The following is a 12,597-nucleotide window of genomic DNA, read 5'->3' as shown; positions in this document are numbered from 1 at the left end:
ATGTATTAGGTAACATCCTAGATTATGATAGAGTAACCTTAGTGTTTGATGGATTGATTGAGTGTTGATTACTTTTAATTGATTATTGATTAATATCAGAATGAGACGAAATATTGGAGGTATTAGGTAACATCCTAGATTATGATAGAGGAACCTGAGTGTATGATGCATTGATTGAGAGCTGATTGCTTTTAATTGATAATTGATTATTGATTAATATCGGAACAAGACACAATGTTGGCGGTATTAGATAACATACAGGACTAAGGTAGAGGAACCTAAATATATGACTGACTGATTGAGTGTTGATTACTTTTGATTGATTATTGATTAATATTGTAATGAGACAGAATGTGTGGAGGTATTAAATAACATCCAAGACTAAGGTAGAGGAACATTAAGTATATGTTGAAGTAAGTAACACAGTAGGTAAGCAACGTAGAATTATGTAAGTAATATGTAAAGAAACTAAATTACAACACCATTTTGAAAAAGGGACGCTGAGGGGGCTGCAAAATCTTGAAGTCCGGCTGTGTGGGACATTTGTGTTCCACAGTCTTTGGCAATGCCCTGCAGGTCTGCAGATGTAATCTGGAACATTTGATGATGCTTCATCCTAGCCCAGCAGCATTTAGCAGCTACTCCCATCTTTGCTGTGATTTTGTGTCTAAGAAGTGTACCTGGGGAATATGTTCATGGATTCAATATTCCCTGGTTACCTGCAGTATGTTAGGCTTGGGATCTGTCATAGGCTACTGTGGGAAGGGGTAGGTATGCAGAGGAGAGTAGAGGAGAGGGGGAGGGTGAATTACATCTCAACGAAATTGATTGGGAAGCAACAATTGTGGAGTGATTAAAGCCTACAATTTATGAATTAACTTCACTCCTCTCTTACCTGTCTCCATTCAACATATATGCACTCAAATCTACTGAGCTTACACAAGTTGGCAAACATGTTCTTCCTTCTTTCCAAATGTACCTTGATTCTAAAGGCCTTCAACTCTGAATTTCTTGATAATTTGCAACACAATCTATGGAAATGTGTAAATCAACAAACTTGATTTACATTTATAAGCTAGTTATTATAAGTTGTTGTTTCTCCATTTGGCCACCAGAGTAAGACAGAACTATTGCCTTCCGTTCGAACCTTGCAAAACCTAAACTACAACCTCTATGCCAGCATTGGAACGGCTGACTTCTACTCAGAAAATGGAATCAAGGTAATTTATTAACATTTGTGAGATATATCTGTTCCTTCATCACAAAGATTTCTTATCATATATTGAGCTAAAAAGATGGCTATTGGGTGTGTCTCTTCCAAGATTATATGCAATGCATATTCATAAAGTCAAATTAATATTCGTTTGAATGATTGAGTAAACTTTTTGTTTCAAATGATTGAAAAAGTGCTTTTCAAGGACCGTAACATTCTTGAAACAGTGCTTGTGTTCAGACATTGGCTCAAGGGGACAATCTGGTCCCAGATGACATAATATAGCATACATTTTACCACTGAAGACATCAAACATCCATACTATGAAAGGTTTGTGTCTGTCACAATGCGACTCAGTAAAACATGTTTGTAACTATAGCAATGGTTGCTATGAGAGAGTTAATAAAGGCGTTGGCATTAGAAGCAACAAAACCTAGCATCTGGAAGATTGTGGGTTTGATTCCTGGCCAGACAATGTAAGATGTGCTTTTCATCCAGGAGAACACAAAAATCCATGGTGTTTTCCCATCTGAAATGGTCTTCCAAATAACACAATTTCAAAATGATATAAAAGCTGTTAATTGGATGCCAATGTGAAGTGTTATAAGTTACAATCCTTTCGGCTTCTGCCAGGTATAAACGTGGCTGCTTTATTGTCATTGACTGCCTGCCAGGCCAATATCTATTTAAGCTAGACAGATGAAATCTCCATGGGAACAGTGTACAAGTAACATAAATGTTCAATTCCATATCACTGTTGAACAGCAACATAAGAATTGCATTTCATATCAATAGAACAGATAGTCAAATATTAAGAATGCAACTTCATATTGACGGTAGAGAACAAAAGAAGGCAATATTCTTCACTTGTCAAGGGTGTTTGGACAAAAGGAGTTATTTGTGGACAAAACAAAGTTAATTTTTTAAATAGAAAATTGTTATCTCCATGGCAACAGTGCATGTACATGTAAAATAAGTTTTAATACCTCATCAATATTTGAACAACAACAATAAGATTTGAATTCCTTTGCAACAGTATGGATTGGAGAAGGAAAAAAGACAAGTTGTACCTCTGTATCAAAACAGAAATTATGTTAAAAAAAGGATTTTGCAGACACAAATAGGAATTAACATTGATACTTTGCGTTCAAGTTTTTGTAATCCTCGGAGAGGCAACGTACTGTTTCATCCAGAACGGGTATTGTTTTGATGACTTTATCCCATCTGCATCAGATCCAGGCTGTCGACTGGCCGTACGGTGATGGCGCCCAAGGCAGCATGAACGGGGAACCCCAGAACATAGCAGACTACCTGACCGACGGTCACTTTGACCTGGTGATCAACCTCCCCACCAGAAACGGGGGCACTCGCAGAGCCTCGTCTTTCGTTACCCGTGGTTACAGGACCAGAAGAATGGCAATCGACAAAGAGATTCCGCTGATCACCGACGTCAAGAAAGCAAAGCTCTTTGTGGAGGTAGGACTTATCATTCTCGTGTTTGGTGCACTTTGATCCCATCAAACTTATCACATGCATCTAGTCACTGAATTATGAAATTTTTGTCTCAATTTTTCCTAATTTAGTCAAATAATGAAACCAAGCCCCTGTAACATTGTGTAGTTGATGGGCATTTTGTCTTTAGGTCTATCACAAGAATATTGTCCCAAGAATTAACTAAAATAGGAAGCTTTTTATTCTGTTCTCGTGGCTAAATAAGCTCGGATACAGCTTTCACATTTCTTACCGTGTCTTACGACTGGTTTGTCACCGTCATGGGTTGACCGAATTCACAGGATTTTGCTGTTTGAAAATGTCTGATAGCCCAAATTTAGAAGATATTTTCATTCCCAAATATAAGCCCAGACCAAATGTTTGACCTTCCCTCCCTAAAGGCCATTCGTAGAGTCGGAGGGGAGCCGAATCTGAAGACCAACATTGACTGTCTCACGGACAGTCGAATGCTCCGCCTCCCGGGTCTGATAGACGTCCACGTCCATTTGCGTGAGCCGGGCGCGACCCACAAGGAAGACTTTGCCTCGGGAACTGCCGCTGCACTCGCCGGAGGTGTGACCATGGTTGGCGTCATGCCAAACACCCATCCCGCATTCATCGATCAAGAGACATTCCTCTTGGGCAGAAAGGTAAAATGACTTTGGACTCCTTTGGACTCCACCTGTCGGTTGTACTAATTGTTTCGTGCTGCGATATAGTTCAGCATTGGAACCGCAGTCAGTGGGTCAGATCTGTTCCGTAAGACACTTAACTGCCTGTTTGGAAGAAATAAATGAACTCTTAATCTTGCAATTATCAGGTTTACAGATACCCATATGTCCTTAGATTTAAGCAGCCTACCGGCCTAACTGGCAGTCATACCAGGAAACCTAGGTAAATTTAGAATTTGGTTTCCTGTGGGCCCTTTTGCTCAAAGCAATGATACTCTCTAGCCCTTGCAGAAAGTAAATTGAGAGACACTTCTGTAGCACTGATAGTGGTGACATCAGTTTTAAATTTTTATACATCTAAATATTTGACCAACCGTCACTGCAAGTTATTAAACAAGATATGCATCCACCTTGCCAGTTAATTCAATTTTTCTTGAAGGGAAGTTTATGATGCTAACACGTTTGAGTGAAGTCAGAGAAGTCCGACCACATTTATTATTTAATTTAGTAAGCCTGTATTTGGTTATCAACATAGTTGAAGGACAGACATACCCCAGGTCAGCTTAGGAACTATCGTGGGTGTTGCAAACTTTAAAATTGCTGTACTTTGTGCGCTGGGTTTTTGTGCTATTCTGACTGAGCCATGTAATATTCTGACATGATTGGATTGCACTTCATGAAACAGAGAGATTTATATCTTTTAAACCATTTAGTTGCTCTTAATTATATTGCTAACCTGTTAATCTACTAACAAAAATTTGATTGTTCCAAAATGCAATGTGTTTGTATATATTTTCGTTTGAAAAAACCTATGCCCAACCCCATGCGACTTTGGTAGACGTAAATAGAATAAGTTTGCAGGAAGCTGGTCTTTCCTTAATTTAGTCATGTACCTTGGCACATCATTAGATTACAGCAATTTTGTAACACAAAAAGGCAGTTTTGTGCTGAATGTTGTCACTAACACCATTGTAAAAACTAACAGTACCATACCATCCAACTGAAAAAGCTTCTCATACATTCGTTGTCGGCTGAAAAATGCAAAATATGTTTCACGTTTGTTCCGTCACCAGCTCGCGAGGCTCGGGGCGAGATGTGACTACGCCCTCTACCTTGGAGCTGGACCAGATAACGCTGAGAAGCTGGCGGAGATTGGTTCCCAGGCGATGGGACTGAAGATGTACCTGAATGATACATTCACTACATTGAGGATGGATGATGTTACTCTCTGGAAGAAGGCAAGTGTGCTACTCTGCAGTGTGGTTCTGATGACCGTATCTGAATAAGTTAGATGATTTGTTTGGATATCGGAATAGTTTATATATAAACGTATCTGAATAGTACTTGCTTTGTTTTTTCCTCTTTGTGATTTGTGTAATATAGTATTGTTGTGTAGTTATGTTGTATATTAATGACTTGTTTCATTTGTGTTTAAGTAACCTAACATTTGTATTGTGTAGTGTGGTATTTGTATTGTGTAGTATTTGTATTGTGTGGTATTTGTATAGTATAGTATGTGTAAAGTATAGCATAGCATAGCATTTGTATTGTATAGTATTTGTTTTGAATAGTATTTGTATCGTATTTTTATTGTGTAGTATTTGCATAGTATAGTATACTTTAGTACAGTACAGTGTTGTATTTGTATTACATAGTATTTGTATTGTATAGTATTTGTTTCATATTTTTATTGTATAGTTTTTGTATTGTGTAGTATTTGTATTGTATAGAACAGTACAGTACAGTGTTGTATTTGTATTGCATAGTATTTGTGTATAGTACAGTACAGTATTGTATATGTATAGCATAGTATTTGTTTTGTAGTATTATGTAGTACTTGTATTTGTAGAGTGTTTGTGTTTGTACAGTACTTTTTATATTAGTGTAATATAGTATTGTTGTGTAGTAGTCTTGTTTATTTCTTGTTACCTATGTATCATACTCGTATAACATTCCTGTAGAATGTCTGTTGGCTGTTTCCTGACTCATTTCCATCTCGACATGTTCGTTCAATTAAACCACCATTCTATGATGCTCCTGTTACAGCACTTTGAGCATTGGCCCCGTCATCTACCCCTGGTGGCCCATGCAGAGGGCAGGACCACAGCTGCGGTGCTCTTCCTTGCCAGGATCATCAACAGACCAATCCACATCTGCCATGTGGCTCGGCGAGAGGAAGTTAGTAAATGTTTCATTATCTTAGAGCAAAGAAGAACTTTGATGTTAAATCATTTGGAAGAGGCTTTATACATTTTCTTTGCTTAAAGTGAAATAGTTTTTTTCTCACCTCTTGTCACCTGTAATAGTTGTTTAATGTTTGAAATGATATTCTCCCCCCCCCCCTCCCAACCCCTCTTACTCTCATCCTTACTATCAGACACACAGTTTTGTCATACTGTGTGTGGTCAGTCCACTTGTCCATGTTTAACTGTTCATTTCATAGTTGTAATGGAGCTTGTCCATAGCAGCCTCTAAATTAACATAGATGACATGAAGTGTAGAATTATTGTACCGGCAATGAACCAATTCTTGCACACAGTAGTAGTAGTAGTAGCAGCATTAGTATGAGATGCTATCATACTCATCCCCATGCACTCTCCACTTTCCATTAGTACACTTACTGTCAGGATGTGTCATAAGGGGTTGAGGTGTATCCTTCTCAAATCTCATTGCTGTTGCTAAAGGCAGTGACCCCCCCACCACCACCCACCCAACCCCCACCACCTTACCCTCCCATCCACTCAAATGTCATCATCATTGCCTCCTATTTAACATTTGCAAGCAAGGGAGAGTGAGTATTAGACAGTTACCTATGTCTGTGATGGAAAATGCTTTGATGGTCACTACGGAATGATTGTTCAATGTGAATGGCAATTGTTCTGCTGTCGAACATATCACACTTGAAGTCTGTTCTTTATTTAGTCTGTTGATTATGGATTATCTTCCATTGATGGTTGTTTGGTTTCTCAACCAACAGATTGAAGTCATCAGAATGGCCAAGGAGTCTGGTATGCAGGTCACCTGTGAGGTGGCTCCTCACCACCTCTTCCTGACTGCCAAGGACCTTGAGGTCATAGGTCAAGGTAGAGGTCAGGTCAAACCACCACTCTGTACCGAGGATGACCAGAAGGCTCTGTGGGATAACATGGATATCATTGACTGTTTTGCGACCGATCATGGTAAGGCGGCTGTCAACCAATCATCTTTATGATAGGCCTGTATCCACTTGTTCAAAAAAAGATTACAGATTTAATTGTTTTGAAGAAATCACCAAGAAATTGACGTCCAAGTAGCTTAAGTTTCGGAACATAAAGCAGAGGATGTCTAAGAAAACAGAGCTTGTGCAAGTAGACTCTCATAATATTTTAATCAATCATTCAATCGATCAATCGAACAATCAATCGACCAATCAATTGACCAATCAATCAATCAAGATGAAGCCCCCCCCACAAGATTGATTATCTATGAAATAAGAAAAACACATAAGAAAACAAAAGGAACAAAAATAAAAACCAAGAATTATTTTCACTTGTGACGAATGCACAGGCCTACTTGGAGGCTTAGGAAGTGTCAGTGGTGTGGAATCGTTTACAGCGTCATATTTTATCACCTAAAATGGAAGTTGGGAATATTTACATGTAGTTTTGAAAACGCTTGTTTCCCCATGAATAGCTCCTCATTCGGTTCAAGAGAAGAACAGTAGCAAACCTCCGCCTGGTTTCCCCGGCCTGGAGACGATGCTGCCACTACTTCTCACGGCGGTGAACGACGGGAAATTGACCATAGAGGTGAGAAAATACTGCGTTGAATAAGAGATTGCTTTTGAGGGAAATATACAGTGTAATGAGTTTTGCTTTCATTTTTGCATATATTGTAATATTGAATATAGTGACATCTCCTAGAAGGGAAACAACTCTTAAGCTTTAAGCTCTATGACATCTCTGTTGGTCAGTGGTGATGATGCAAAATGGATTTACATCAATGCACATCACTCTCACCACCAATCGGACGGAAACTTTCTCAATGACTGTATTTTCTGCGGTATTATTGCTCCATCAATATTGTAGTAAGTTCCAGTCTGTTCCTGTTCAGGTTAAAAATCTTAGTGATATGATTGACAGGTTAAATGGTATCTATGAGCCATCTCAAGGCTTAAACCTGACGATACCTTACATATCTTCCACCATAGGATATAGTGGCGCGGCTGTATACCAACCCTCGACACATCTTCAGCTTACCCGAGCAGCCTAACACCTACATTGAGGTGGATATGGACCAGACCTGGGTCATACCACAAGCTATGACTCACACCAAGAGTAAATGGACACCCTTTGCGGGTCGAAAGGTCAAAGGTGCGGTGAAGAGAGTGGTTCTGCGAGGAGAGGTTGCTTACATAGACGGTCAGGTAAAGTACAGTGCTCCCTACAGATCTGATAAACTGTCACCTCCGTTCAGTCAAACCAGTAGCGATAGGGAAGGGTATCGCCATGGTTACAGTGCAGGATGAAGCCATCTGAAAGGAATGTGGCCTGCCCTCCCTCCCCAGTTTTGTGAAAAACGTAGGTAAAATTAAAGCATCCCTTCCATGAAGATGAAAGATCCCCCCCCCCCGCATCTTATTCAATAAGTCCAAGAACATATGCCATGTGACTGCTAATGTGGAATTCAAACTGTTAATTCCACTTTATGGTAGCATCTTTCAGAATTTCAAATGTTTAAGTGGAGACTGAAATATGTGAATTGGAAAACTCGATCGTCGTCCTTTCATCGGCACAGAATTTTTGATCATTGGTGGTTTGTCAGGCATTTATTCACATTATGGAGGTAAATAATTGCTGTGCCGTGGTTTAGACCTGTGAACTCATGCACTAAGTATGGTACAAATCAAGTCCATATAGTTTTCCCCACTGACAAGTACACCGTTGTGTGTCTTTTGGCTTACCTCTAGCCGTCCTTGCGTTAAAAGGCACTGTGTTAAAAAGAAAGCTTGCAGCAGCTGCAGAATCGCCAACAGCTAGACTGAACCCATATCAAACAATAGAGATTAATCCCAGTAATGTAATACTAATAATAATAATATATCCCAGTAGTATAATAAACCAGGTACATAATATATTTCACTAAAGAAAAATTTTAAAAATGTAAATTGTTAGCAAAACTAGTACTTGTGTATGTGCTTGAAAAGCTACACAAGTGCCAGTATTGGGCATTTGAGCACCTTCAAAAATCGAAAAAACCCCTCCCCTAAAACCCCTCCCCCAGGACGGCGATCAGTATACCCGGCACTCATGAAATCCTGGGCACATCCCTGCATATTGTCTACAGGATGCTGCAGCCCCTGTTCTGTTCTAATTTTGAAATGTCTTACTATGGTCCCCTTTTTTCTGTTTGCGTAGGTCCTGGTGCCTGCTGGGTTTGGTCAGGATGTCCGCACTAAACCAGACGGAGTACCGTTCCCGGTGCCAGCTCCTCTGTCTGTGCAGGTCCCTCAGCAGTCCACATTGTACCCATCATCAGCGCCAACCTCTGCTCCACCGTCTGCTCCAGCCTCACCCCACAAAGTCGGCGTGGTAGATAAGTTCTCGTACCCGCCAAAGGTCCGACGTATTTCCGAAGGACAAGGTATGAGTTGTGCTCCCTTTACTGAAAACATTTTTTTTTCGTCCTGCAATCAATCTTTGCTATGTATTGATGAACTCAAAGCTTCAAGAAATTTCACACACTGCAGATTATCTTAAGAGATTATACACTTTGATGTCACTGTAGTACAATGGAAAGTTTATTTTCAAAGCTTTAGTTATGGCAAGCCTGGGAAGTTTTCCTTTATATCTCTGTGGATAATGATAGCGAAACAGAGGTACCTCCCATTTTTCTTTCATCTGTAAATGATGTCTCAGATGTCCCAGTCAAGCTGTTTGGTTTTATCAGTGCATGAAAAGTGTGTCAAATCAAATTGAACCATCATCAGACTGTTGGAAATGTCCTTCAGAGAGGGATGTCTTCGTAAGATACTCTAGAAATATTGCACAAGCTGCAGTTAACACCTATGGACCAAAAATAAAGAAAACAAAAAATGTGATGCTTAATACATTTAATCCTGAATTTGTGATTTCAAACCTTTTAGCGACAGGTTTGATGACCTCAATGGAGTTACCTTTCTGAACTAGAGGTTTGATTTACAGAAGTTTGAAATAATTCTGAAGAACAAATTGCAAGCAGGTTGTTGTTGTTGTTTATACCTGTCATCCAATAGTGTGTTGTGAGTAATTTGCCAGATGAAACACATTATTAGACCACTCGAATTCATCAGCCAGCTATCTCTTATTAATACTACAGTTAAATGTTAATTTGCATAAAAAGTTATCCAAGGCTAATTTTATCACAATTTTTGTTTTTGCATTTTTTGGTTTGAATTACAGTCAGTGTGAGAACATATCGTGGTAAGACCTTTCTTTGCCTCTCATTTCAACATGCTGTTCTCATGCAAAAGTTTGCAGTTGAAGTATAATCTTTACATGCTGCCTCTTCATGACAATATATCAAATTGATAAATAATAAAAAGAAAAGAATAAGATATTTCCATAGCAACAGGTCAGCTCTCATCTTGTGACAAGCTGTGTCCATCATGAGTTTGCAGTTACAGTAATTTTCCCAGGTTTCTCAACCTCTTCCCATCCTCGAAACCCCAGGGACAAGGAAGTATTGTTAAAAAGGACCCCAAAACAAAAAAGGAGTATCACCAGTGACCTGAGCTCCTCAATCATAGGAGAACTAGGGCTGAGGTCAGGAAAGTTTTTTTCTCCAAATATGCCTGAGGGAGTTGGCAGTATAAATAATTCACTAACATTTTTATGAATCAGTTTAGCTTTAACACCTCAATTGGTTAGCTTCCCCCCCCCCCCCGGAACGCTTTCCATCCCCAACCCTGAGAAAGGATTCCTAAGGGGTTTATGTCCGCAAGGTTGAGATTATTGATCTGTATTATCGTACATGCTGCCTTAAAGTTATAAAAGGTGGAGTAGTAACAAAAGTTAGGCAAGTAGTAAAACCTGGATTAGTAATAAATTGCTAGACTAGTAAAAAAGCAGTGGTAGTTATAAAAGCTAGGCTAGTACTAAAAGTGGGAATAGTAATAAAAGCTAGGCTAGTAGTTAAAGCTGGACTAGTAATAAATATCAAACTAGCAATAAGATTTGGGCTACAATAAAAACTGGACTAGTGTAGGAATGATAACAGCACTCATTGTCCAGTCCAGGTAGTGATTTTGTTTCCATTGCAAGCCAAATATGCATAAAGTTTACTCTCTGTGATACTGTTTGGTTTAAGATGAATCTCAGAAGAGTAGATCGGTTGGTATCAACAACAGGGAGGTCTGTGCACTACTGACTGTATAAGCTCGTACTCCTCAGTCCAGACTACACCATGCATTGCTGCACCTGGAAGGGCTACATAATACAATGTCATGTATAATAGCTAGGCTACATAATGTACTGTCATGCATAATGTCTAGGCTACACAATGTAATGTCATGCATAATAGCTAGGCTACACGTGTAATGTCAAGCATAATAACTAGGCTACGCAATGTAATGGCATGCATTATAGTTAGGCTACACAATGTAATGTCATTTATAATAGCTAGGCTACACAATGTAATGGCATGCATAAGATATATATACAGCAGGATATACAATACACAGGCATGTGTAAGGTGCAGTGTGCATAATATAGATTAAGTATAGTGCGTCTACTTAGATAAACAATACATAGTTATAGATACAGATAGTAACCTAGACAACCCTACAATACAACATTCAAATTACAAGTTTGTAGTTTAGATGTCTGACATAGAGATTCATTCATTCATGGGTCATCATCAGCAGCAGCAGTAACGTGTATCTTCGACGTTTCTACCGATGGCGCTGTTATATTGGTCCAATTGTGCTTGATCCGTACTGTTTACAGCTCTCTAAAGGTTATGTACAGCGATGTAACATATCTCAATCTATGTGCTAGAAAGATCTCGTCTTCAATAATCACAAACGAAAAATTGCACTTACCACTAGTGATGAACTATAAATCGCAGTTAAATAACTCCAGTATATTTCAGAGACTTTAAAACATAGGCTCAGTTAAGCGGACAACATTGAGAATACGTCAAAGATTCTTTATGATTGGTTGACGATCAGATGTGTGTAAAGTTGGCAAACAGACAGTAGGCAAAATGTCGTCTCTGAAATGTACTAGTTATTACTGGTAAGAACCATATTGCTAGCTCAAATATGTTACACTATCTGTGAATTAGGGAATGTGCAGGTAGTTTGGCAAGATATGTCCATGAGAGATTCCTCAAAGGAATTTCTCAGTGATTTCAAAGATTGCAGCTTGTCAAGTTTTTACAGAACTAGATAGGACCAATATAACAGCGCCCTCTCCTTCCTTCTTCTTTTTCCATTTCATATTTTCTTGTGCAAAGTATTCTACAAGCAGTCTAACTGTCAGCTTCCACGCATAGCTTTGGTAGCAAATTCTATCTTCTTGAAGCCATCTTCGGTAGCGGTACAAATCTCTGCTTCTTGAACAATGGGATCTCTTTTAAAAGCTAATGCTTTTTTACAGATTGCTTTTGATAGTTTTTTACATGATCTCATATTCCATGCAACAGATTTGTAGTTGTGTCTTCCTCACAAAGATCAAAACAACAATTTCATAAAAGTGTCATTAGGGCACAGGATATCAGCTGCATATATTATCCTTATCCTTGAAATGGCAACTTGAAAACTGCAAGTAACTGGAAGGACAGAGATATGTAAATGGTTAGCCACAACTCTCAGCAAAGACAGTACAGTAGTTATTTATCTCTAAGTTAAATTCAGTCTGTAGGACAGATAACCTGTATCCCCGAAGGGTTATTCCTCTGTTTAGCCACAACTCTCAGCAAAGACATACAGTAGTTATTTATCTCATAAGTTAAATTCAGTCTGTAGGACAGATAACCTGTATCCCTGAAGGGTTATTCCTCTGTTTAGCCACAACTCTCAGCAAAGAGATACAGTAGTTATTTATCTCTAAGTTAAATTCAATCTGTAGGACAGATAACCTGTATCCCTGAAGGGTTATTCCTCTGTTTAGCCACAACTCTCAGCAAAGACATACAGTAGTTATTTATCTCATAAGTTAAATTCAGCCTGTAGGACAGATAACCTGTATCCCTGAAGGGTTA

The 12,597-nt window shown here is 38.9% G+C and overlaps 1 protein-coding gene across 3 annotated transcripts in view; it reads left to right on the top strand.

Annotated features, from left to right (window-relative positions):
* LOC139973207 (multifunctional protein CAD-like) overlaps nucleotides 1-12,597 on the top strand; it is a 54,118-nt gene that overhangs the window by 22,698 nt on the left and 18,823 nt on the right. For 2 of the 3 annotated variants that reach the window (XM_071979723.1, XM_071979724.1), the window contains exons 24-33: nucleotides 1,116-1,220; nucleotides 2,447-2,689; nucleotides 3,106-3,354; nucleotides 4,449-4,613; nucleotides 5,422-5,553; nucleotides 6,353-6,554; nucleotides 7,048-7,163; nucleotides 7,565-7,780; nucleotides 8,772-8,997; nucleotides 9,795-9,815. In XM_071979723.1, the coding sequence (XP_071835824.1) occupies nucleotides 1,116-1,220; nucleotides 2,447-2,689; nucleotides 3,106-3,354; nucleotides 4,449-4,613; nucleotides 5,422-5,553; nucleotides 6,353-6,554; nucleotides 7,048-7,163; nucleotides 7,565-7,780; nucleotides 8,772-8,997; nucleotides 9,795-9,815 (1,675 nt within the window). The remainder of the gene's footprint in view (nucleotides 1-1,115; nucleotides 1,221-2,446; nucleotides 2,690-3,105; nucleotides 3,355-4,448; nucleotides 4,614-5,421; nucleotides 5,554-6,352; nucleotides 6,555-7,047; nucleotides 7,164-7,564; nucleotides 7,781-8,771; nucleotides 8,998-9,794; nucleotides 9,816-12,597) is intronic. The other variant, XM_071979725.1, reaches the window with a different exon arrangement.

This window comes from Apostichopus japonicus, chromosome 9, assembly GCF_037975245.1.
Source record: "Apostichopus japonicus isolate 1M-3 chromosome 9, ASM3797524v1, whole genome shotgun sequence".
NCBI lineage: Eukaryota > Metazoa > Echinodermata > Holothuroidea > Aspidochirotida > Stichopodidae > Apostichopus > Apostichopus japonicus.
Note: the sequence above shows the minus strand (reverse complement) of the source record. Positions and strands in the feature narration are given on the sequence as shown.